The 26,043-nt window shown below is 39.9% G+C and overlaps 1 protein-coding gene across 1 annotated transcript in view; it reads right to left on the bottom strand.

Moving 5' to 3' along the window:
* Positions 1 to 4,742: 4,742 nt before the first annotated feature.
* edem1 (ER degradation enhancer, mannosidase alpha-like 1) overlaps positions 4,743 to 26,043 on the bottom strand; it is a 77,082-nt gene continuing 55,781 nt past the window's right edge. The window contains exons 6-12 of the mRNA XM_060919281.1: positions 25,477 to 25,651; positions 12,363 to 12,483; positions 11,599 to 11,769; positions 10,875 to 10,948; positions 10,642 to 10,738; positions 8,329 to 8,490; positions 4,743 to 7,801 (exon numbers count right to left, since the gene is read on the bottom strand). Coding sequence (XP_060775264.1) covers positions 7,712 to 7,801; positions 8,329 to 8,490; positions 10,642 to 10,738; positions 10,875 to 10,948; positions 11,599 to 11,769; positions 12,363 to 12,483; positions 25,477 to 25,651 — 890 coding nt within the window. The 3' untranslated portion in view covers positions 4,743 to 7,711. The remainder of the gene's footprint in view (positions 7,802 to 8,328; positions 8,491 to 10,641; positions 10,739 to 10,874; positions 10,949 to 11,598; positions 11,770 to 12,362; positions 12,484 to 25,476; positions 25,652 to 26,043) is intronic.

Raw genomic sequence — 26,043 nt, 5'->3', positions numbered from 1 at the left:
GTAGCTTCATCTCGCACTGAAAAAATGAGAAGCATCTAACCTTTAATTGAAATAAATTTACTCAAAGAAAAACAAATCCCTCATCAATAATTCATTATTTTCATCAAAAACACGTGCCACTATTATTGGCACCCCTGGAAATGATAGTGAGCACAATCTAACTGAAGCACATTTCCCATTTAAATTGTACATGTTTGAGTTGATTGGAGTATGTAGGAACTTTCAAGCTGTAATCCATAACTTCCTGATTAACTGGGGTACAAATATGAGGTGACGCAGAGGCCATATTCCCCTAGTCATCCATCAACATGGGAAAGATAATAGAACACACAAACAAAACCAAATGAGGGAGAAGTTTGTTGACCGTCATAAGTAAGGGAATTGTTGTATTTAAAAAAAAAAAAGGCTCCTCAACTTAAAATGTCAATTTCTACCATTAGGGTAATTATAAAAAAAAAAAGTGGACATCAACTGGAACTGTTACAAACTTACCTGGAAGAGGACCAAAGTTTATTTCTCCCCCACATACAGAAAGGAGGATGGTAAGAGAGGCAAAAATAAAATCCCCAAGGATCACTGTTGGTGAATTACAAGAAAAAGTAAAGTGTTGGGGTTTCCCAGTCTCCAAACCCACCATTAGATGCCGCCTCCATACCAACAGGTTATTTGGAAGATGTGCCAGAAAGAAACCCTTTTCTGTCAGTTAATCACAAATATAAGCATCTGGAGTTTGTAAAACACTACTGCAATTTTGACTGGGACTGTGTTCCATGGACTAATGAAACAAAAATGGAGCTTTTAAAGAGATAGATGAAAGATGGCTATAATGAAAAGAACCCTATCCCAACTTGAAATATGGTGGACGTTCTGCGATGTTTTGGGGTTGTTTTTCCTCCAAAGGCCCTGGAAACCTTGTTAAGGTCCATGGCATAATGGACTCCATGAAATACCAGGGCATTTTAAATCAAAATCTGGCTGCTTTTGTCATGAAAATGAAACTGGGTCGTCACTGGATCTTCCAGCAAGACCATGCGTTTTGTGTTGATTTGGACAAAGCATTTGTCCAAATTAACACAAAAATGGTTAGCTGAGCACAGACTCAAGTTTCTGCCATGGCCATCTCAGTCCCCTGATCTGAACCCCATTAAAAACCAGTGGGTTGAGCTAAAGAGGAAAGTGCAGCAGAGAGGGCCTTGGACCCTGGATGAGCTGGAGAGATTGTGTAAAGAGGAATGGTCTCAGATGCTCTGCTCTGTATCTCCAACCTTATAAAATGTTATAGTCGAGACTTGGTGCTGTTTTACTGGCAAAGGGAGGTTGTTACAAAGTGTTAAATGCAGAGGTGCCAATAGTAGTGGCACATGAGCATTTTTTTGAAAATAATTATTTCTTGATGAGGGATTTGTTTTTCTCTGAATAAATTTATTTCAGTTAAAGTTTGGATTTTTCTCTCTCTTTTTTTCCCCCAGTGTGACATGAAGCAACTTCATCCAAATGTGGGGCAATAATCATTGAGGGCTCTGTAACCAATATAGCAATATGATGTGGTAATGAGATTTAAAATAGCTGTCCTATTAATTCTAATTTTCAATATGATAATTATGTCACAAAAAGAACATTCTAGCTGTAACAAAGAGAATGCTCTCTTTCTCTCAAAGAACATTACAAACATAAGAGCAAAAAACATCGCTTTGGTATTGACAACTAAAGGTGATCTACCTAGCAAATGGGTATTAAAAAAAACAAAAAAAACAAATGGTTATATATTATTTAATGGTATGTTATGTGCTTTTACAATTTTAACCAGATTAATTAGTAAACAGATACTGTGATACTAAAAGCTTTTTTTTTTTTTTACTATTATTCAGAATTCAGTATATCCAGATATTCAATATAAAACCAACCAAACCGCATGAATAATAAATTCTTTCTTGTGTTGCCCAGATAATCTTTGAGCCCTATAATGATCTATCCATCCATGATGTATCAACATGATGTTTAAAGGCTTGTAAAATGTGAAGCTCAGGGAAGACTACAAATCTAAATCTTTTCTTCTTTCCTAGGCCTGAAGAACACCTATATTTTATCTTTCTCCAAGATGACAAAATTTCAAAAACACCTAGAACCTAGAAGAAGGAACTGGTATATACTGCTGCTAATGTCTTTTCTTATTCCAAAAGAATAACATACCCGTAGAAAGATACTGCACAGTCATGTGGTCCCAATAGCAACTTCCAGTAAAGGAGTGTAATTATCAGCTGCACAATGAGGCAGAAATGCTTTTTTTTTTTTAAATGTTAGCTTCTCTCAGATTATGCTGGGACTATGCGATTCAGCTGTTATAATTTCATGCAGTGTTCCACAGGTTAGTCTCTGATTTTGGTGCATGGTATCATTTAAAACACCTGCATATGCACTTCATAAAAAAAAACAATAAATCGAAAACATAGCTACATATGTTGTATCGCAAGCAGCATAGGTCATACTTTAAAGCTTGTGTTTTCCATTTTTCAATTATGTACTTGAATGCAATGCCTGTTGACCAGAATGACAAAAAAAAGAAAAAGAGATGAGCTTCAGATATAAAATATTATGTTCTTATGATGCTTTGCTCATTAAGAACCGTTTCATATTCCAGTGTAGCTTGAATTGAGTTGAGACACTGCACTGGATCTCATGGCTTTCCTTTTAGCTTTATAAAAATAAATACTGAAACAATGTGGACAAGAGCATAAGAAAGTATGGACGAACAATAAAGCTTCTGTAGACACTCATCTTGCAAAGAGAGTTTCCTCTGAGTATTATTTTGTGCATATCTAGCTACCTTTAACCCTTTGATGCAAAACATATGCACACCCCTTCTAATGCACAACATGGGTCAAAAATGACCTGCATTCATTTTCCAGGTTATTTCATGCTGAGTTTTTCTTTGCTCTATCTTTTGAAATCAATTTATTTTATGATTGAATATTCCAAGTATTCTTTAAATATCTTGTTTTTAATTACCACAAATCATTTATTAAATTTTTTCTTTCCTACTGTATGAACAAAAATACTTTTTATATTACTACACATGGGTCATCCAAGTGTGATTTAAAATTAAATGTCTTAATACTATAATAATTTGTTTCAAGTAATTACTTTAGCAGTGAATGGGGCCAGTTATTTATTTAACTATGTAGTTAGCTAAGCCAACTACAGTAAAATTAGCTAACTAAAGTAGAATATGTCAACAGCTCGGTAGCTAATCATAATTACTTGTAACTTTCTGACAAGTAATCTACTCACTCTCAAGGTAACCTAAACATAATCAATTTTTTTCTAAGGTAATGTTAGAACAATTGAAAAACATTACTTCCATGTATTAGATGGGCAAAGGGCGCTGTGCTGAGCTGTGAAATGTCTGACACAAGCACAATTTACAGTTCCCACCAAACGCTGGAGTAAATGCATGCGGGTCGGTTCTGACCCATGTGTGTAAACTTGATGTAGAATTACAAAAGCTGTGCTTGTTCATAACTTAAGAAAGGAAAAATAAAAATGACGATTTGTGCTAAACAAAAAGATATTTACTGCATATTTGGAAAAGGAAATGACAAAATGAATTTATTTCAAAAGTATATCATAGAAACACTCAGCCATCCATGAAATAACCTGGAAAATGAATGCAGGTCGTTTTTGACCCATGTTGTGCATTAGAAGGGTAGTGATACAAAAAGGGTTTTTATTCAAAAAGTAAGAAAGGAAAAAATAAAATAAGGACGTATGATGATCAAAAACAAGTTAATTGAGGAATACCTTGAATACTGAATGATGGAATTAATTTATTGCAAAGATATAGAAGATAAAAACTCAGCCGGGTCACTTTTCACCCATGTTTTGCATCAAAGGGTTAAAAGGTGTATAATGTGACAAAAATGCAAATCTGTAAACAAACAAACGAACAAAACCTACAGGGCTTGTGTTAAATTCTCCAAACCTTATTAAAATAAGTTGATTAACTTTTATCACATCCTGGTTTAACAGCAAACAAAATAGGCATTGTCCAATTTGGGTGAGTCTGTACCCATGATAGCCTCAGATTCCTTTTCTCGGCTGACAGGAGTGGAAACCAATGTGGTGGTCTGCAACACTGAACCTTGAAGTCCATCCACCTCAAAGTTCAATGTTTTGGGCATGTTGAGATGCTTTTCCGCTCACCACAGTTGTAAAAAGTGATCATTTGGTTTAATCTAGACTTCCTAGCAGCTCAGACCAGTCTAGCAATTCTCCTCTAATCTCTTATATCAACAAGGTGTTTCAGCCTGCAGACCCTTCATACACGGGTGTCTTTTTTTTGTGTGTGTTTTCGCACAGTTCTGTGTAAACTCTAGAGACTTGTGTGTGTGAAAACCCCAGATCAGCAGTTTCTGAAATGCTCAAAACAGCCCATCTGGTACCAACAACTATGCCACAGTTAAAGTAACTGAAATCACACTTTTTCTTCATTCTGCTGTTTGATCTGTATATTAATTGAAGCTCTTGACCTGTATCTACATGCTTTTATGAACTGTCCTGCTTCCACATGATAGAATGACTCGATAATTGCAAAAAAAAAAAAATGAGCAGGTGTACCAGTGTTCCTATAAAATGGATGGTGAGTGTATATGTTATTACATAACTGTACCATAATGATTTTCATCCCCAAGTAGCTAGAGCCTGACAGCTCTTCAAAAGAACAAATGTGCAACATGCAAATCAAATGTGTGCTGGAATGACGTTTATTTTACCACCTGCGACAACTGTTATAATCAGGCCAGCACTAAAGATTTCCCTGAGTCTTGTCAATAACAGAGTAAACAAACAGGGTGAACTCAAGATTTTTAACAACTTTAAGTCACTAAACAAAAGTTTGGGTCATGGAAAACAAAACAAAAAACACCCCTGTAAATTACACTTAAACCAAATCACATTCCATTGTTTTCAAACCTTTAATTGAAGTTTTTAAGAATCTACAAATTGCCATTCAATTCCAGCAAAAGTCCTGGCTCTTTAATATACAGACCGGTGACCTATTAAAGGCAAAACCAACCAAAAGGATGTTAGTAACGTATTGGGCCACCATCACAATAGATTCTACAAATCTCTGGAACTATACTAGAAGGATGAACAATTCTTTCTCAAGATAGATATTCTTTTAGCACTAACATTCCAGTCTAAAGTCTTTCATCAGTGTTCAACTGGCTTGAGATGATTGTGTGACTGTGGTAACTTAAGTCCCTAGCATGCGAGTTACTTAATTTTCATACTCATTAAACCATTTAATGAGCCCTCATGTCCTGTGCATGGGGACATCATTGTGGAAGACAACGCTCCCATCAGGAGAGAGATGTTTTATCACAAGTTGATCAGCCAGAATACCACCTTCATATACACTACCATTCAAAAGTTTGGGGTCACTTTGAAATGTCCTTATTTTTGAAAGAAAAGCACTGTTCTTTTCAATGAAGATCACTTTAAACTAATCAGAAATACACTCTATACATTGCTAATGTGGTAAATGACTATTCTAGCTGCAAATGTCTGGTTTTTGGTGCAATATCTCCATAGGTGTATAGAGGCCCATTTCCAGCAACTCTCACTCCAGTGTTCTAATGGTACAATGTGTTTGCTCATTGCCTCAGAAGGCTAATGGATGATTAGAAAACCCTTGTACAATCATGTTAGCACAGCTGAAAACAGTTGAGCTCTTTAGAGAAGCTATAAAACTGACCTTCCTTTGAGCAGATTGAGTTTCTGGAGCATCACATTTGTGGGGTCGATTAAATGCTCAAAATGGCCAGAAAAATGTCTTGACTATATTTTCTATTCATTTTACAACTTATGGTGGGAAATAAGTGTGACTTTTCATGGAAAACAAAATTGTCTGGGTGACCCCAAACTTTTAAACGGTAGTGTAGATTGACAGTGACCATCTCTATAAGCGGATGAGTAGATCCAAAACACCCTCCCAAATAAAAAGAGAAAAAAACAAAACCTTCTCATTTAGTCAACCTGTGTAAAAACAATCATTGTTCTATAGTTTTTTTTAAATTAATAGCATTAAAAAATAAAAATCATACCACTTTCAGGAACTCCTGAAGCCCTTAAAATCTCATTGCACATTTAATCAATTCAGTTTGAAACCTCACATATGAATTCCATCACACATTTTTCACATATATAATGCATCACACCATCCAGTAATGGTCACAGAATCATTACAATGAAATCAACCATTAAGTAAATCAAATAAAAATCAAGATAAAATTACATCTACAACATTAGAGAAGTTTGATTCTCTGAATAAGTGTTGATCGATAGCCCCTTAAGAAATCCCCGCATCCTGTTTTATGGCTTTGTTCTGAAAATCACAAATCTGTACAAAGTTTGATGTCTTTACCAATACCGATGGCTAGCTATCACACAGTTGCTACATTAGTCAACTTTCACATCAGTCTTTGATAGTAAATAGCACTGTATGAACACATGATGAAAAAAAGTTGATCCTGAGGATGATCCAGAGATTCCGAGTTGTATAAGGCACATGCTCGCTCCATGACATTGCTATTCCATCATCATGAATATAAATGAGACTTGACCAGGGGGGAGTCACAAAATTACCAGCAGCAGCGCAAAAGAAATATAAACTGAGGGAGGGTTAAAAGACACTTAATTGGCTGCAGTGGGGGGTTTCAGCTTGTCTGTGCAACACAATGCAAACTAAAAATCATCAGCAAGAGCATGGAAGAACAAGGTATTGCTGAGTGAATGAAGGTCTTGTAAACAGTTTCATTTGCTGCATGTTTTTGGAAGGCACATGGTGCAAGCTTTTCAGAACATCTGAACTGTCCAGGGTCCATTACAACAAGAAAATTTGGCACTGAAATACTGGTTATATATCACGGAATAAGAACACTGCTACTCCTAGAGCACCAGTCAGCCCTGAATAATTAAAAAAACAAAAAACCACAAATGTTGGAAAGAATCTTACAGAACTATGATGCTACAAATAATATTATTAATCACTCTCTCAGAGACTTCCCCTCATGAGTCAGAAGTGTACAACCTAAGTCACATGAGCTTCTTGCAGGACTCTTTACAGATCTATGTAAAGGGTCAGAGATCTTTCTAACTAGTTTGATTTGTCATTTTTGCATGTTTGAAAAAGAACAGTGGGTGAGTTGAAATCTATACTGATATTGAATGATGATCCCTCAAACTACATGAATGATGAAACGTCACTTGAGATAAATATATTAATAGCCCTTAAGAAGGTAACAGACAGGGAAATGGTAAGAGTGAAGTTGACAAAAAAAAAAAAAAAAAAAAAAAAAGAAGTGTGTTAAGTCGTGGAATGCAGCCTAATTTTTAAAATACCAACTGGTCAAATGTAATGCCAACTCATTCTTAATGATGTTAACATTACTGAGGAAATTAACTGATTTGCAAATCCCCTGAAGTATCTCTTTGTAAAAGAAGCTTGCACTAATGCAGCAATGTCAAGGTTGAACCAAACTAACCATTCAGCACAAGGCAAAGGTGCTGGACCATTGAGCTGCTGAATGATTCCTATGAGGTTCTTGTGCAAACAAACAATAATACAAAAAAAAAAGTTCTCAGTTTGGCCACACTGCTAAATCTCTCCAGAGGTTTGAGATTTTGTGCTAAACTCCAGCTGTCGGTGATGTGGTCATGAAAGGCCAACCATGTGGTCAATCTGTCTCATGTACACACTCTTCAAGGGAAGACCATAGCGACGCTCCTCTGGTATCCGGTCACACTACAAGAGACACATGTACACTTGTTATCTAATCATAAAAGTGCAGGAAACACTTCACGAGTGCCTGAACCCTTCGAATTTTTCCTCACACTTGATACACAACACTGTGAAGGTGATTTGAGCATGTAAATACTTTTTTTTTTAATGTATATACAGTATTACTAATAACTGAATCATTATATATCAGACACACCCCTGGAAAAATTTAAGAGACCACTGCAAAATTATCAGTTTCTTTGGTTTTACTATGCGTGTTTGAGGAATATGAACATTGTTTTAGTCCATAAACTACTGACGTTTTCCCCCAAATTCCACAAAAATAAATAAATAAACCACCCAAAAAAATTACTTAGAACATTTACTGGCAGAAAATGACAACTGGTCAAAATAACAAAAAAGGAAAGTGTTTTCAGACCTTGAATGGTGCATAAAAATCAAGATCGTATTCAATTTTAAACAAGAAAACTATCTTTAGAAGGGGTGCCAATAATCATGGAGAACTGTGTGTGTACACACACACTTCTTACATTACTGATGTTGGCTGGAGGTTCCTTGGTGAACTCCTGACATGGGACCTGTTCTTCCCAGGTTTTCTGCCTAAAGCTGGGGTTTATGGGCACTACGTGACCTTCAGTTGTGAAAATGTATTTGCTCCCAGACTTGTGCAGAGGGTTGTCTTCATCAAACAGCTATAAAAAGTCAACATAAATGAGTAAAGTAGCTGCAGACATGAAGGCTGTAAATCAGATTTAAACTGAGAATCTAATCATCTCCAATTCACTATAACTTATGGTTTTCTGAAAATGAAATCAGGTATAAATCAGAAAAATACAAAATGTGCTGATGGTACAGTCTGGAATCACTTTAGGCAGTTAAGAGTTGTAGGAAGGAAAGCACATCAGGATGAAAACTACTTTTTTTTTTCCTTCTCCTAGATTTTTGCTCTGTGAGGCTTTTACAACCCCGATTCCAAAAAAGTTGGGACAAAGTATAAATTGTAAATAAAAACAGAATGCAATAATTTACAAATCTCAAAAACTGATATTGTATTCACAATAGAACATAGACAACATATCAAATGTCGAAAGTGAGACATTTTGAAATTTCATGACAGCAATACATCTCAAAAAAGTTGGGACAGGGGCAATAAGAGGCTGGAAAAGTTAAAGGTACAAAAAAGGAACAGCTGGAGGACCAAATTGCAACTCATTAGGTCAATTGGCAATAGGTCATTAACATGACTGGGTATAAAAAGAGCATCTTGGAGTGGCAGCGGCTCTCAGAAGTAAAGATGGGAAGAGGATCACCAATCCCCCTAATTCTGCGCCGACAAATAGTGGAGCAATATCAGAAAGGAGTTCGACAGTGTAAAATTGCAGAGTTTGAACATATCATCTACAGTGCATAATATCATCAAAAGATTCAGAGAACCTGGAAGAATCTCTGTGCGTAAGGGTCAAAGCCGGAAAACCATACTGGGTGCCCGTGATCTTCGGGCCCTTAGACGGCACTGCATCACACACAGGCATGCTTCTGTATTGGAAATCACAAAATGGGCTCAGGAATATTTCCAGAGAACATTATCTGTGAACACAATTCACCGTCCCATCCGCCGTTGCCAGCTAAAACTCTATAGTTCAAAGAAGAAGCCGTATCTAAACATGATCCAGAAGCGCAGACGTCTTCTCTGGGCCAAGGCTCATTTAAAATGGACTGTGGCAAAGTGGAAAACTGTTCTGTGATCAGACGAATCAAAATTTGAAGTTCTTTATGGAAATCAGGGACGCCGTGTCATTCGGACTAAAGAGGAGAAGGACGACCCAAGTTGTTATCAGCGCTCAGTTCAGAAGCCTGCATCTCTGATGGTATGGGGTTGCATTAGTGCGTGTGGCATGGGCAGCTTACACATCTGGAAAGACACCATCAATGCTGAAAGGTATATCCAGGTTCTAGAGCAACATATGCTCCCATCCAGACGACGTCTCTTTCAGGGAAGACCTTGCATTTTCCAACATGACAATGCCAAACCACATACTGCATCAATTACAGCATCATGGCTGCGTAGAAGAAGGGTCCGGGTACTGAACTGGTCAGCCTGCAGTCCAGATCTTTCACCCATAGAAAACATTTGGCGCATCATAAAACAGAAGATACGACAAAAAAGACCTAAGACAGTTGAGCAACTAGAATCCTACATTAGACAAGAATGGGTTAACATTCCTATCCCTAAACTTGAGCAACTTGTCTCCTCAGTCCCCAGACGTTTACAGACTGTTGTAAAGAGAAAAGGGGATGTCTCACAGTGGTAAACATGGCCTTGTCCCAACTTTGAGATGTGGTGTCATGAAATTAAAAAAAAAAAATAATCACCTAATTTTTCTCTTTAAATGATACATTTTCTCAGTTTAAACATTTGATATGTCATCTATGTTCTATTCTGAATAAAATATGGAATTTTGAAACTTCCACATCATTGCATTCTGTTTTTATTTACAATTTGTACTTTTTCCCAACATTTTTGGAATCAGGGTTGTATAAAATTCCTTTTTTTTTTTTTTTTAAGGTTAGTTAGCCCAGTAGGAATGTACGAAAGCCATTTGTAGATAGTGTCATCACTTGTGATACACCTTTGTGTTAATGTCTATTCCACAGGTGCTGCTATGTTGAGAGTATGCTATGGGAAGAGGTTTTGTACCTTTGTGGACTAAATTTGCCATATGTTTTTAACGTTGATAAATTAAGATAGTAATTAAACCCAGATTTACAGAGTGTCTCAATGAATTTTCATTTTAAAATTGGGTTCAAAAAAGACAAATATATTGAGGCAAAGAGGTACATACCAGGTAAAGGTATTTGCAGGTTTCACTGAGAAAGAAACTTTCCATGCGGTCCTCCTTGGACTTATCTACAACATGATGGAGTGTGGCATAGCCACATCTGCAAGAAAACAATGAAGGAAAAAAAAAAAAAACATCCTATATATCCAGATGTGGCTCATTAGGAAAACCAGATTTAAGGTTACATCACAAGATCACTTGTGTTAATAAGATTCCCAATAACGCAGACAGCTTACTTGACTTTGGTATTCTCTTCAAGGCTCTGAAGTATGTCCATGCCGACATGTAAATAGAAAGGATTCTTGGTGGCCTGTCAGGGAAGAAAGAAAGAAAGAATGAATGAATGAATAAAAATTACCTTTCCTTTATCTTTACAAGTAACCTGAAAATTTACTCTTGTACTAAAACAACTGAAGCATTCTATTTTAATAACTGTGTTTTGCAGAATTGCCAGAATTTTCATTTTGTATTTCATTAAAACCTGTACTAAACTACAACTTCACCAACTCCTCCACAGGCCTCCCAAGTTCTAGTATACATCTCCACAGTTCCAACCTTCCACTCTCACTCATCTAGCTAACTATATTATAACTTTTTCTATCAATTTAATAGCTGTATTCTTACAAAACGTTCAAGGTAGCTCTAAAAGCTGGTGTTATTGATGCAGAGTTAGGGCTTATTTCTCATGAATGATCTGCATCTGTGTTGAAACAGGGTGTGCCATATTCAGATAATATGCAAATAAAAGGCTGAATATTTCCACATGGCCAAACAACAGATTCACCATCCATGTTCATATCACTACTTATTTTAACCTCTTGTGATATTTTAGGGCTTTAGGAAAAAAAGAAAAAAAAAAAAAAAAAACTCGTACATTGTTACCAGAGCTACAGTAGAATCTACTATTTTTAGGGCTTACAGACAAACAAGCAAAGAGAAAATGAAAGCATGCATTTGTACCTGATATAACAGGTATGTAGACTCCACTAGTTCAGGTCTTAAAGGGTAAAAGAGCACATCTGGAGCTTGCAGCTGCCAGTTGTACCTTTCTGGCAATGCCCCAAAACGCCTCCAAATTGCATAGTAGAAGGCATGGAGACAAATGGCATTTTCCACATCTCCATTTAAAACCTAAAAATAAAAATAAAAAACATTAACAAGTTGGGGCATATAGAGGATGCTTATGAGAACCTTTTTGAACTTCTAAATACATGTACTGGGACATCCTGCAGCACTACAGACATCCTGGGTACATGCAAATGAATATCCCAAGACTACAAGTGCACCAAACCAACAATAAACAAATGATCTGCCTACAAGATATCCAACGTTGCCAGATTCCAGTCAGTTACAAATCCCAGTTTACCGTGAAACAGCACCAAAATGTAACTGTAAAAAACTACAAAATACTAACTCAAGGTGATTTGTTTTACTCATGAAGATAAAATAGAGCCCCACTGTGGGGATTTGTGCTTAATTTGGGAAGTCTGAATACTGTTGAAGCTGGTTAGAATGTCAGCAATTTCGGTGCAGAAGAGATAAGAACAGATGAAAGAAAAACAGCTTTTCTTAAAGCACTATCTCCAATCCTCAGTGTAAATAAAACTGAAGACTTCAGTTAATTAAATTTCAATTTTGGGCAAAAAGGTCAGTGAAGGTTTTCAGTAAAATTTCAATGCATCCATAGTATGCCTGAAATGAAAGAGAGAATCAGATTGACACACCTGCAGGCCAGGAAAAAATGCCTGAAGAGAGTCGATCCAGGTGTTCATGATCTGTCCGTTAAACATGTTCACATTTACATAAAGAGGAGGGTCACCTTCCCCTTCATTGCAAGCTTCTCTCCTGTACAAAATGAAAAACACACAATCAGTGGCAGCTCCTGAATTTTTTTTTCAGGGGGAGCAATTTTCCCCCGTTATGTCTACACGGACCATAAATGTCCACACGGACCATAAATGTCCACAGGACTGAAGTAAATTGACCTAGGTAGCAAGTCAACTGTTCTACAGAATGTTCTGTAAATAGATTTTGTACTTCAAACTCCATGACCAGCAAGAATTTTACAGACTGTGCAACTTAAGGACAAACAGGAAAGTGCACTTACTGTAACAAAACATTGTAAATAGTTGGCTAACATAACAATAGCAGTTGAATAAATAGATGAGTGGATCTTTAGATCTTGCAATTACTGGTATTTACCAAGGATATTACCAAAGTGCTAACTCTCAGAGCAAAGTGTGGCAAATATAAAAATGCACATTGAAAACATCAAAAGTGAACTGATTGCGTGTGTGAGAGAGAGAGAGAGTCACGAAGTCAACCAAACCCAGAAAAACACCACGGTGACTGGAGCCCTCAGTTTCGTCTTTGCCTCGTAGAGCTAACTCGAACACTCCACAAAATTTCACGCATTGGATGAGCCGGTTTAATATGTGCCTGTTCTTGCTCACCTCATCGTTGTGGCGGTGAACTGCTAGCCTGTAGCCCTCATCCAGCTGTGTAGCGATGTTCACTCTCCCAAAAGCTGAAAATTTCAGGCAGCTGCCCATGTGAATCTTTGATGACTCATGTTTTTTTATTTTCTCCGACAAATGATGCATGTCCGAAACGCCAGTGACCGTCCAAGCAGTGTTGTCCGTGGAGCCACCTCCAGGGTGGAAAAGTAAGCAGGGGGAGCAGAAAACCGCTGAGGCGTCCTCGCAGCCAGCTCGCCAGGATTTGCGCTGGGACCATGTTGAAGTAAAACCTCGAGTATATGATTTCCCCCCCTTGTCGAAATTTGTTTTATGTTTAGATTTGGTCGAGGGGGGTCCAGTTTGTTTTGTTGCCAATTTAGCTCGATTTGATCGCTGACTAAATGGAACTTCTTTTAAGAACCGAACTGAATTGCTTTCTGCATCCATCTCACCTCAGAAACTGAGCGGATCGAACGCAACTTTGCCGCGCTTCGCAGTGACGTAAGCATGTTAGGGCAAGCCCCCCCGGAACCCATAGAGATTGCATTGAAGTGTCAGTCAGGAGAAAAAAAAAATATTAACATGGGACTCTATCAGTGAACTCTTGGGCGATTTTCAGCGTGACTGAAATCGCCCCAAAAGAGGCGGCACTCTAGAAGCAAGACCACCCTGATTGGACAATGATACCCAGAGACAGATTAAAACAGCCTCGAGCAGCGCTGGTGAAAGTTTGTTTTAACCTCCTAAGGCCCAAGCTGTTTTTTACATGCATTTTTTTATTTCTCTTTGCTATTTGGGCTTATTAGAACCTCATTCTCATTCATCTCATTATCTCTAGCCGCTTTATCCTTCTACAGGGTCGCAGGCAAGCTGGAGCCTATCCCAGCTGACTACGGGCGAAAGGCGGGGTACACCCTGGACAAGTCGCCAGGTCATCACAGGGCTGACACAGACACAGACAACCATTCATACTCACACCTACGGTCAATTTAGAGTCACCAGTCAACCTAACCTGCATGTCTTTGGACTGTGGGGGAAACCGGAGCACCCGGAGGAAACCCACACGGACACGGGGAGAACATGCAAACTCCGCACAGAAAGGCCCTCGCCGGCCCCGGGGCTCGAACCCAGGACCTTCTTGCTGTGAGGCGACAGCGCTAACCACTACACCACCGTGCCGCCCCTTATTAGAACCTGATTAGAATAAAAACTAAGCATCATCTTTTGATAAGATGTACTTTTAGAGAAAAAGTATGTCCACATACAGTGCAATGCAATAATGAGTACACCCTCTTTGAAAAGTAACATTTCACACAATATGACAAGGAACACAAAGATATATTTCCAAAATGTTCCCAGACTAAATTAAACACAGGTTCTGTTGAGCTTTTGAACTCAAAACAAAGGCTAATAATATAACTTAAATGATTTTTATTTCAGTTTTAGTGAAATTTGTGTGGTGCAGAAATGAGTACACCCCACTGAAGGGCTCTGAGTAAAGCAACTTTTTAGGCTACCAATGTGGACCTGAACAAACAATTAACCACAGGTGAGTCTAATTAGTCATTACACAGGTGTTAATTAGACAGTTGGCTACAAAAGGCTGTTACCTAAAGCAAACCACCCTTTCCCATTTCCTGCTGTCAGCAATGGCACCTCATGGCCAGGAAATGTCTCTGGATCTGAGAAAGCGGATTATTGCTTTACACAAGAGAGGTGAGAGCTATAAGAAGATCAGTAAAGCCTTACTTATCAGTAAGAACACAGTTGCAAAAGTGATCCAAAAATTCAAGACAGATGGAACTGCAGCCAAAGTACAGAGACGTACAGGCCGGCCAAGAAAATTAACACCCAGGCAGGAGCGGCTTGTAATGAGAAAAGTTGAGGAAAATCGGCATGCAAGTGCACAACAGGTATCTAAGGAAGTAGAGACTGAAATTGGAGTGAATGTGTCACGTGACACAATATGCCGTACAGTGCAGCGGAATGGCATGCATGGGTGTCGTCCCCGAAGGAAGCCTCTCCTAAAGCCCAGTCACAAAAAAGCCCGTCTAGAGTTCGCCAGGGCACATGCTGAAAAGGATGAAGGCTACTGGGACTCTATACTCTGGAGTGATGAGACCAAAATCAATCTTTTTGGAACTGATGGCTTCAAAACAGTCTGGCGTTGCAAGGGTGAGGAGTACAAGGAAAAATGCATGGTGCCCACAGTGAAACATGGAGGGGGTAGTGTTCTTATGTGGGGTTGCATGAGTGCTGCGGGTGTTGGAGAACTGCATTTCATTGATGGCATCATGAATTCTCAAATGTACTGCTCTATACTGAAAGCTAAGATGCTTCCATCACTTCGGGCCGTTGGTCGTCGTGCCATTTTTCAACATGACAATGACCCAAAACACACATCTAAGGCCACTGCTGACTTTCTGAAGAGGAACAGGGTGAGAGTGATTCCATGGCCAAGTATATCACCTGATCTGAACCTTATAGAGCATCTTTGGGGAATACTGAAGAGGCAGGTTGAGCATCACTCTCCATCCAACATCCAGGCTCTGAAAGATGTCATCCTTGAAGAATGGAAAAAGATTGATGTAGCTAAATGTTGTCAACTTGTGCACTCCATGCCAAGGTGACTTGGGGCTGTCATTGCAAATAATGGAGGCCATACAAAGTACTAAATGTACTGGATGTAATTGAGTTTGTTGTGGGGTGTACTCACTTTTGCTCCACCCCACTTTCACGGAAACAGAAAAATATGTAATTTAAGGCATCTTTTCACCTTTCTGCTTGAGTTATAATGTAAGAACATAGTGCAATAAACATCATCAAGGAACTGTTTGGGACATATTGTTTGTGTTCATTTTAATACTGTGAAAAATGTCGTTTTTCGGGGGGGGGGGGGGGGGGGTGTACTCATTATTGCATTGCACTGTACATTTACTAGGCCTGAAAATAAGTACATTAGGATTACTTGTAGATCTGGTTACACGAGTAGGTACAATAGGCTTAGGGAGAATGTCCGGATTTATATCTACAAGTCCATTAAGTGCTTTGAAAAAGAAAACTAAGTCCAGATATTCATGCCAGTAACATAGAGGTAGAAGTGACGTCAGAGTTAGGCGGTCTCTGTAGGACTCCGAGCATCTAAATGGCAGACATAAAATGAATTTTGTTGCCCTTCTTTGAACTCGTTCCACAGCCTGTGGTGCCCAGATCTGTGTGGCATACCCCATTGAAGAGCGCACAATTGAAAGGTAGAGTGTGCGGCGTGTGCACATGCTCTGAACCTCTGCAGCACTCCTACGCAGAAACCCTAGGAGCTTGTTAGCCTTAGAACAGCAGTCGAATACGTGTTTCGACCAGGTTAGATCACTCTTAATGGAAACTCCTAGATCTTTTTCGGTGTCAGTGACTTCCAGTTCTTTGCCATTGATAGTATAGTTAAACTCGATAGGGTTCCTTTTTCTTGTTATTCTTTGACACTTGCATTTGCTCTCATTAAATACAAGTCCTGATTCTTCAGACCAGCGCTCAAGACGAAGGAGATCTTCTTGTAAGCATTCAGGGTCAGAAGGAGAGTCAATACAATGATAGAGCTTAGTATCATCAGCGAAGCTTGCGACGCGAGATGACTTGACAACATCCGGTAGATCATTTACGTAGAGTAGAAATAGAACTGGTCCTAGCAGGGATCCTTGTGGAACTCCAGAAGTAACATGACGCTGGGATGACATAGCGCCAAGTACAGTTACACGCTGCTGACGATCGTGGAGATAACCTTTGAACCAGTTTAGCGCATTACCACTGATGTTAAACTGACGGAGTTTTGTTGCCAGAATACAGTGACTAACCGTGTCAAACGCCTTTGACATATCAAGATAAATCACATCAGTCTGCTTCCCTGAGTCTAGTTGGGAGCCAATACAGTCCAATACTTCTATTAGCTGCGTAACACACGAACGTCCCATAATAAAACCATGTTGTATACGGTTAATAAGACCCTTAAAATGGTCTCGCAACTGAACTAGTACACACCTCTCCAGGACTTTAGACACTATTGATAAGAGAGATATTGGTCGATAGTTTTCCACTTGAGATTTATTTCCCTTTTTGTAAACAGGTACTATATTAGCTAACTTCCACTCATCTGGTAGGTGGCCTTGTTGCACAGATATATTAAAAAGTTGTGCCAGGGAGGGTGCGATCTGCTCAGCGGTCTCCTTTAAAAGTCTTGCGGGGATTTCGTCTGCTCCATAGTGCAATAAACATCATCAAGGAACTGTTTGGGACATATTGTTTGTGTTCATTTTAATACTGTGAAAAATGTCGTTTTTCAGGGGGGTGTACTCATTATTGCATTGCACTGTATGTGGATTCTTGTTCCGAATGTCTAAAAAGTGCTGTCCACGCATGTGACCGCTAAGCCCTAGGAGGTTAAAAAAACCTTTTTTTTTTTCGTTTTGGCAGTGCGTCGCCCAATCGCCCTTATGCACCAGCCGCCCTTGCACACAATCCTCATCTTATTCATCTCATTATCTCTAGCCGCTTTATCCTGTTCTACAGGGTCGCAGGCAAGCTGGAGCCTATCCCAGCTGACTACAGGCGAAAGGCGGGGTACACCCTGGACAAGTCGCCAGGTCATCACAGGGCTGACACAGACAACCATTCTCACACACATTCACACCTATGGTCAATTTAGAGAGTCACCAGTTAACCTAACCTGCATGTCTTTGGACTGTGGGGGAAACCGGAGCACCCGGAGGAAACCCACGCAGACATGGGGAGAACATGCAAACTCCACACAGAAAGGCCCTCGCCGGCCATGGGGCTCAAACCCGGACCTTCTTGCTGTGAGGCGACAGCACTAACCACTACACCACCGTGCCACCCATACCTGAATATTTGTTGAGTAAATGCTTCAAAGCAAGTCTAATTCTAAACCTTCCCTGGGGTCAGTATGTGATACTGGCAACTACATCATCTCACAGATCACAGAGGCTGCTATGATATAAATGTACAATGTGGGTTTCATCCAAAATGTTTTACTCCATTAGCTTCTACAAGGTAAATATTCTGAGGAGGACTTGATTACATGATCAAAGTTCAAGTTCAAGTCAACTTTATTGTCAATAATGCCATATGTGCAGGACATACAGAGAATTGAAATTGCGTTTCCCTCTTATCCGCAGTGCAAACAGTAAGAAACATGAAATATAAAATATAGGTACAAGGTATAAACTATAAAAAGGAAAAAAGGGGGGAGAGGAAAAAAAAACGGGGGGGGGGGGGGGGGGGGGGTTACACACACAAGCTAAAGCTATCTAAGAAAAGACAAGACTGTGGCAATCCAGAAAGTGCAAATGTGGCAGTGTGAACAGAATTAACGGTATAAATTTAAATGTGACGAATGACAATATAAACAGAATGAACAATGTAAACAGGAACAGCAGTCTGACATTATAGTAATTATCAGTATAAATATAAATAAATAAATAAATAAATGGCAGTATGAGCAGAATTTTCAGTGTAAGTATAAATATGGCAGATATGACAGTAGGGTCATTCCATGCCAAATCAACAAATATCTGACAAATTTATGCTCGACCATCTCAGATTTCAATGAAATTTGGAGGGCTCAGAGATACTATTAAAAGAAGTTAATCCCCAAAACTTGAGCTTCCCATCTCCAATGGTTTCAGAGATACAGGCATTTGAATTTTTCGATTTTTTTGCATTTTGCTCAAAACATACATATTTCAAAGTGTAATATAATCTTTATTATGCAAGATAGAAACCTAAAATTTTGCACAGAGACTCAATGTCTTGTACTACAAGCTTCAACTTAGAATTTCAATGGTCATTATATATTAGATGGTGATTTTAACAAGGAAATTAAAAAAGACAAATTTGCATTTTTTGCATTTTTAACTCATTCTGGAAGCTTGCCTGTGGCAGTAATGCTTAAACTAAGAATGTTATTCAAATCTACACAGAAATATCTACCAATTTCAGTTTTACCAAGTCTCCACTATTCCTAGTTTGTCTGTAATAGGGTTTTGAAATTCACCGATTTCTAAAACATGCCATTTTCAGTAGCAAGAAATCCAATGTGGGATAGCAGTTAGGCACTTGTAAATTTATTTCAGTAATCCCCAAGACCCATATTTTATATTTCCAAATTTTTGTTCTGTGTCTCTCAAGTATTTTTAAACTACAGGGGTTTAAAAAATCCATTTTCACCAAATTCGAATTTATGTATTTTCATATAACTGATATTTGAGGGTTAATAAATGCTCAGTATAGTTTGGAGCAAATTTCATTAATTAATAAAATTTCATTTTAGAACGTAAAGTTTCTTCTACTCGTTGCAGCTTTGCTTTGCCATATGCAGCTTTCTGTTTGTGGCTATACTTGGCAATTTTCAGTGGAGAGCAACCAGTTGACACAAGGCTTTTGTCAAGTGATTCAACTACCTCACCAGTGTATGTTGGATCCACATCTACACACATGCTCTCTTGTTCTGATTCTGTAGAACCTGCTGAATCTGCTTATCTTAAATGTTCTTTCACTCTCTGTGAACATTTAGAACACGATTTTTGTCCAGGTTTAATATTTTTATTTATCAGTTTTGAAAGTGAATCTGCTGTTTCAGGAAGAATTGAATGTAATTCTGTTTTAATTTTTTTCTTGTGCCTTTCATATGGATCACAACAACTTTTCTGTAGCTCTTCATATTTCATCAGAAACAGTTTCTCATGATGCAGACATACTGTGTCTGTGCTTGAAATGTTCTCAAGTTCAGTTCTCTGTTTAATTAATTAAATTTGCTCCAAACTATACTGAGAGAGTGTATTTAACTTACAATTTCTGTCGTATGTTAGTTTATGGCAGTCAGAATCTTTCTTTAGTCCAATTCCTATAGAACAGGGAGGAAGTTCAGCCATTTCTAGATGTCTAACAACACACTCATTTATACTGATTTCAAACTGAAAGCAACTACAATTAAATTCCCTAGTCAACTATTCAAAATATCCAATCCTTGCAAAGAAACACATTCAGTTAATAACATTGGTAAATTTTCTCAGTGCTCTGTATTACAATGTATTTAATATAATCCAAGCAATATAATGTTATCTGAACAAGTATGCAGTTTACAGACTCTAAAACTATAAGATATGAGCCACCTGTTCTGGTATCAAAGGTCACCTATTGTGCTGTGTTGATATTGATAAGGCTGGCTGTTGACTGGTACAGAATAGCTGGTCATTGATTGCTAATGTTACACAGTCTTAGATTAAAATCAATTTACAAATAATTAATACTGAGCATTAATTGAAATTTTATTTAAAATTGAGGAAGAAACATGTCTCCTAACCTACTTGAGCCTTACTGAAGCATTTATTAACCCTCAAATATCAGTTATATGAAAATACATCAAAAATTCAAATTTGGTGAAAATGGATTTTTTAAACCCCTGTAGTTTAAAAATACTTGAGAGACACAGAACAAAAATTTGGAAATATAAAATATGGGTCTTGGGGATTACTGAAATAAATTTACAAGTTCCTAACTGCTATCCCACATTGGATTTCTTGCTACTGAAAATGGCATGTTTTAGAAATCGGCGAATTTCAAAACTCTATTACAGACAAACTAGGAATAGTGGAGACTTGGTAAAACTGAAATTGGTAGATATTTCTGTGTAGATTTGAATAACATTCTTAGTTTAAGCATTACTGCCACAGGCAAGCTTCCAGAATGAGTTAAAAATGCAAAAAATGCAAATTTGTCTTTTTAATTTCCTTGTTAAAATCACCATCTAATATACAATGACCATTGAAATTCTAAGTTGAAGCTTGTAGTACAAGACACTGAGTCTCTATGCAAAATTTTAGGTTTCTATCTTGCATAATAAAGATTATATTACACTTTGAAATATGTATGTTTTGAGCAAAATGCAAAAAAATTGAAAAATTCAAATGCCTGTATCTCTGAAACCGTTGGAGATAGGAAGCTCAAGTTTTGGGGATTAACTTCTTTTAATAGTATCTCTGAGCCCTCCAAATTTCATTGAAATCTGAGATGGTCGAGCATAACCTTTTGTTGATTTGGCATGGAATGACCCAGTATAAACAGTGTAGCAGTGAAGTCTATCAAAGATTAAAGATGTATAAAGTGTAAACAGTGTTGTAAACAGTTTTTATGTAGTGCAATTAACTATTTAAAAGAAAGGCAGTATGAGCATAATTTTCAGTGTAAGTATAAATATGGCAGATATGTGAAAAGTGTAAACAGTGTTCTAAACAGTTTCTATATAGTGCAATTAACAACAACAACAAAAAAAAGTGTAGACAGTATTGTAAACAGTTTTAACATAGTGCAATTGAATTCCGTTACAGTTCGTTAAAGTGGCTGGTGACATTTGGTTTGTGTATTAAGGGAAGGGGGTACTGGCCTGAGAGGGAGTTCAGCATCCTGACAGCTTGGTGGATGAAGCTGTCTCTCAGTCTGCTGGTTCTCGCCCGGAGGCTTCTCATTCTCCTCTCAGAAGGCAGGAGGCTGAAGTGGTGGTTGGGATGGGTGGAGTCGCCCGCAATGCTGAGTGCTCTGCGGGCCAGGCGTGTGTTGTAAATATCCTGAAGGGAGGGTAGGGGGACACCGATGATCATCTCAGCTGCTCTCACTATGCGCTGCAGGGTCTTCCGGCAGGATGCAGTACAGCCGCCGTACCACACAGTGATGCAGCTGGTCAGGATGCTCTCGATGGTTCCGCGGTAGAAGGTCTGCATGATAGGGGCTGGTGCTCTAGCTCTTTTCAGTCTGCGGAGGAAGTAGAGGTGCTGCTGAGCTTTCCTGGCCAGCGATGCAGTGTTGCTGCTCCAGGAGAGATCCTCGGTGAGGTACACACCCAGGAACTTGGTGCTGCTCACTCTCTCCACAGCGGCACCATTGATGGTCAGTGGAGGATGCAGGGTGGAGGCTCTCCAGAAGTCGACAACCATCTCCTTCGTCTTCTCCACATTAAGAGAGAGATTGTTGTCTCTGCACCACGCAGCCAGTTGGCTCACCTCGTCCCTGTAGTATGACTCATCATTGTTGTTAATGAGTCCCACCACAGTCGTGTCATCCGCAAACTTGATGAAGAGGTTGCTGTTGTGTGTTGGTGTGCAGTCATGGGTCAGCAGGGTGAAGAGAAGGGGGCTGAGCACACATCCTTGGGGGACCCGTGTTCAGAATGATGGTGCTGGATGTGTTGCTGCCGACCCGGACTGCCTGTGGTCTTCCGGTCAGGAAGTCCAGCAACCAGTTGCAGAGGGAGGTGTTTAGTCCTAGACAGTCCAGTTTCTGTATCAGCTGCTGGGGGATGATTGTGTTAAATGCTGAACTAAAGTCTAAGAACAGCATCTGCATGTAAGAGTCCTTAGTGTCCAGGCGAGTGAGAGCTGAGTGGAGAGCGGTGGAGATTGCATCATCAGTGGACCGATTGGCCCGATATGCAAATTGGTACGGGTCCATGGAGGGCAGGAGGATGGAGTTGATGTGCTGCATGACTAACCGCTCGAAGCACTTCATAATGATGGGGTCAGTGCCACAGGGCGGTAGTCGTTGAAGCAGGATGGAGAGGCCTTCTTTGGAACAGGGATGATGGTGGTGCTCTTGAAGCAGGTGGGAACAACAGCTTGGCTCAGGGAGGTGTTGAAGATGTCTGTGAGCACTTCTGTGAGCTCCTTTGCACAGTCCTTTAGCACACGACCTGGAATGTTGTCAGGTCCTACAGCTTTGCGGATGTTGATCCTGGAGAGGGATCGCCTCACACTGGCTGGAGACAAGGACAGCACCTGTTCATCCGGAAGGGGTGGTGTTTTCTGTGCAGGCATGCTGTTGTTGGCTTCAAACTGTCCAAAGAAGTTATTTAGACTGTTCAGCAGAGTGATATCCTTGTCACAGGTCTGTGGTTGAGGTTTATAGTCCATGATGGTCTGTATCCCCTGCCACAGGCTCCTTGTGTCTCTGCTGTCAGTGAAATGATGGGCTATCCTGCTACTCTGCTAGTCTGATGCCACGGGACAAGTTGGCTCTTGCTGATCTCAGACCAGCCTCATCACCTGCTCTGAAAGCAGTGTTCCAGGCTTTCAGTAACCGATAGACTTCCCCCGTCAGCCATGGTTTCTGGTTGGCCCGTACTGTGATGGTCTTAATGTCTGTGACATCATCAGTGCATTTACTAATGTAGGCTGTAACAGCGTCTGAATACTCCTGGATGTTGATCTGGTGGTTGTAAGTGGCTGCCTGCTTAAACATGTCCCAGTCTGTGATGTTAAAGCAGTCCTGAAGTGCTGAGGAAGCACCCTCTGGCCACACCCTTACCTGCTTCTGGACCGGTCTGGTGACTTTGACCTTCGGCCTGTATGCTGGCATTAGCATAACAGTGATGTGGTCTGAAGCACCGAGATGGGGAGGGGTGAGGCCTTGTATGCTCTTCTCAGTGCAGTGTAAACCTGGTCCAGTGTGTTGTTTCCCCGTGTTGCAAAGTCAGTGTGTTGATGTAACTGAGGAAACACTGTTTTGAGATTTGTGTGGTTGAAATCCCCAGCTACGATGAGAAGTCCCTCTGGATGGGCTGTCTGTTGGTCGCTGATGGTGCAGTACAGTTCACTCAGTGCCTTGTCCCTATCGTTGTTGTTGCAGCTGGGAGGAATGTAAACTGCAACAAGCAGGCTGGCAGAAAACTCCCTCGGTAGATACACTACCATTCAAAAGTTTGGGGTCACTTTGAAATTTTCTTATTTTTGAAAGAAAAGCACTGTTCTTTTCAATGAAGATCACTTTAAACTAATCAGAAACACACTCTATACATTGCTAATGTGGTAAATGACTATTCTAGCTAAATTCTACTAAATGTCTGGTTTTTGGTGCAATATCTCCATAGGTGTATAGAGGCCCATTTCCAGCAACTATCACTCCAGTGTTCTAATGGTACAATGTGTTTGCTCATTGCCTCAGAAGGCTAATGGATGATTAGAAAACCCTTGTACAATCATGTTCGCACAGCTGAAAACAGTTTAGCTCTTTAGAGAAGCTATAAAACTGACCTTCCTTTGAGCAGACTGAGTTTCTGGAGCATCACATTTGTGGGGTCGATTAAATACTCAAAATGGCCAGAAGAATGTCTTGACTATATTTTCTATTCATTTTACAACTTGTGGTGGTAAATAAAAGTGTGACTTTTCATGGAAAACACAAAATTGTCTGGGTGACCCCAAACCTTTGAACGGTAGTGTAGAAGGGCCGATATTTGATGATCATAAACTCCACAAGGAGTGAACAGTGTCTGCAAACTACCACAGTGTCCTGACACCAAGCATCCCTGATGTAAACACAGACCCCGCTGCCGCGGGTCTTACCTCCTTCAATGAGGGCTCTGTCTGCTCGATAGCGTGTTAGCCGGTCGAGCTGGATGGCGGAGTCCGGTATACTGTCGTTGAGCCATGTTTCCGTGAACACAAAAACACAGCACTCTCTCACAGCCTGCTGGGTCGCTCTCAAAAGGTGAATATAATCCAGTTTGTTATCCAAAGAGCGTACATTGGCAAGTACGATGGACGGTATAGCCGGCTTGTGTGGATTAGCCATTAGCCTGGCTCGGATACCCCTGCGCTTTCCCCGCTTCTGCTTCCTCTCGCACCGCCTACGGCGCTTCCTCTGCGGGTGTGCAGCAGTAGTGGGGGTCAATGTCAAAGCGGGCCGCCGGAGTAGGCCGAGGTCATGTAGCTCCTTAGCGTGTGCCGGGTTTAACTTACAGAAAAAAGTGTTGCCAATGTCAAAAAGAGTCCCACAGCTGTATGTGCGCCTCGGGACGGACAAACATGACGAAAACATACCGTCACTCGAGCACACCGACGAAGACAAACATGTAAACACCACATTATCGGGACAGAGAGGAGCCGCTGCATCTGCACACGCTGCCATTTTAGTGTTCTTGAAGGACAAGCATGACAAACAATATCTCAACATGCCAGACGTGATAGCTAGCCAATTGGCTGTAATGGTAACTAGCTCCAGTTTAACTAGTTTGCCTTCTGTTTACCATAAGAACCGGACAGGTCCATAACCACAAACTGCCATAGTAAATGACATCATAAGTCTCTAATACCATTTCAAAAATGTGCATGCGCGCGCACACACACACACACACACACACACACACACACACACACACCATTCTTTTCAGTAATTTCCTTAGTAGTTACTGTTTCCATAAATATCACCACATTTTCTGTTTTTCAACATTTTTTGCTTTTTAAAAATATTAAAACTCTTTGATATCTCTGGAGTTTCTTTAAAAATTGTGCTTGAGAAAATGAATGGAACACATACACACCCTCTCCTCAGGTGGCTTTGAATGCTCTCATAAGCAGCCATGAACATCTTGTAGTCTTCTTTTTCTCCAAAGAGGATGTAAGACTTCAGAAGGTATTCATAGAAAGAATCCATGCCTGCACCCAGGCCGCTTTGCTTCCCAACCCATTGGCCTGTCTGGATGTTCACCACATTCCCTGAAATGAAGAGAAGGTAAAAAGTGAAAACACGTACACCAAACAAATCCTTCCCAGCACTGCAAATTATAAATAGGCTTTCACTGGCTACCTTTATCAAGTACATCCACCCTGTACTTGCATTAACATGCCATTTTATTCAGATAAATCTACCATACAGGCACACTACAGATCCAGAAGGTTAGCAGTGAAAACTCATGCTACAAAAGGATTAGAGTGGGAGAGGGGTCACACAATCCCACCAGTCCCACGGTCTTAACATCCGAGCCTGCGACCCAGTGGCACAGGCAAGCCTGTGATGACCGGCAGGAGCGGGTGCTGCAGCATCATGCCAGAGCTCCGGTTTGTTGGAGCCTGCCTATGCTGTAATGCGCAGCAGGCTGAACAGAGAT

Source organism: Neoarius graeffei, chromosome 4, assembly GCF_027579695.1.
Source record: "Neoarius graeffei isolate fNeoGra1 chromosome 4, fNeoGra1.pri, whole genome shotgun sequence".
NCBI lineage: Eukaryota > Metazoa > Chordata > Actinopteri > Siluriformes > Ariidae > Neoarius > Neoarius graeffei.
This window is presented reverse-complemented; position numbering and strand designations above follow the sequence as displayed.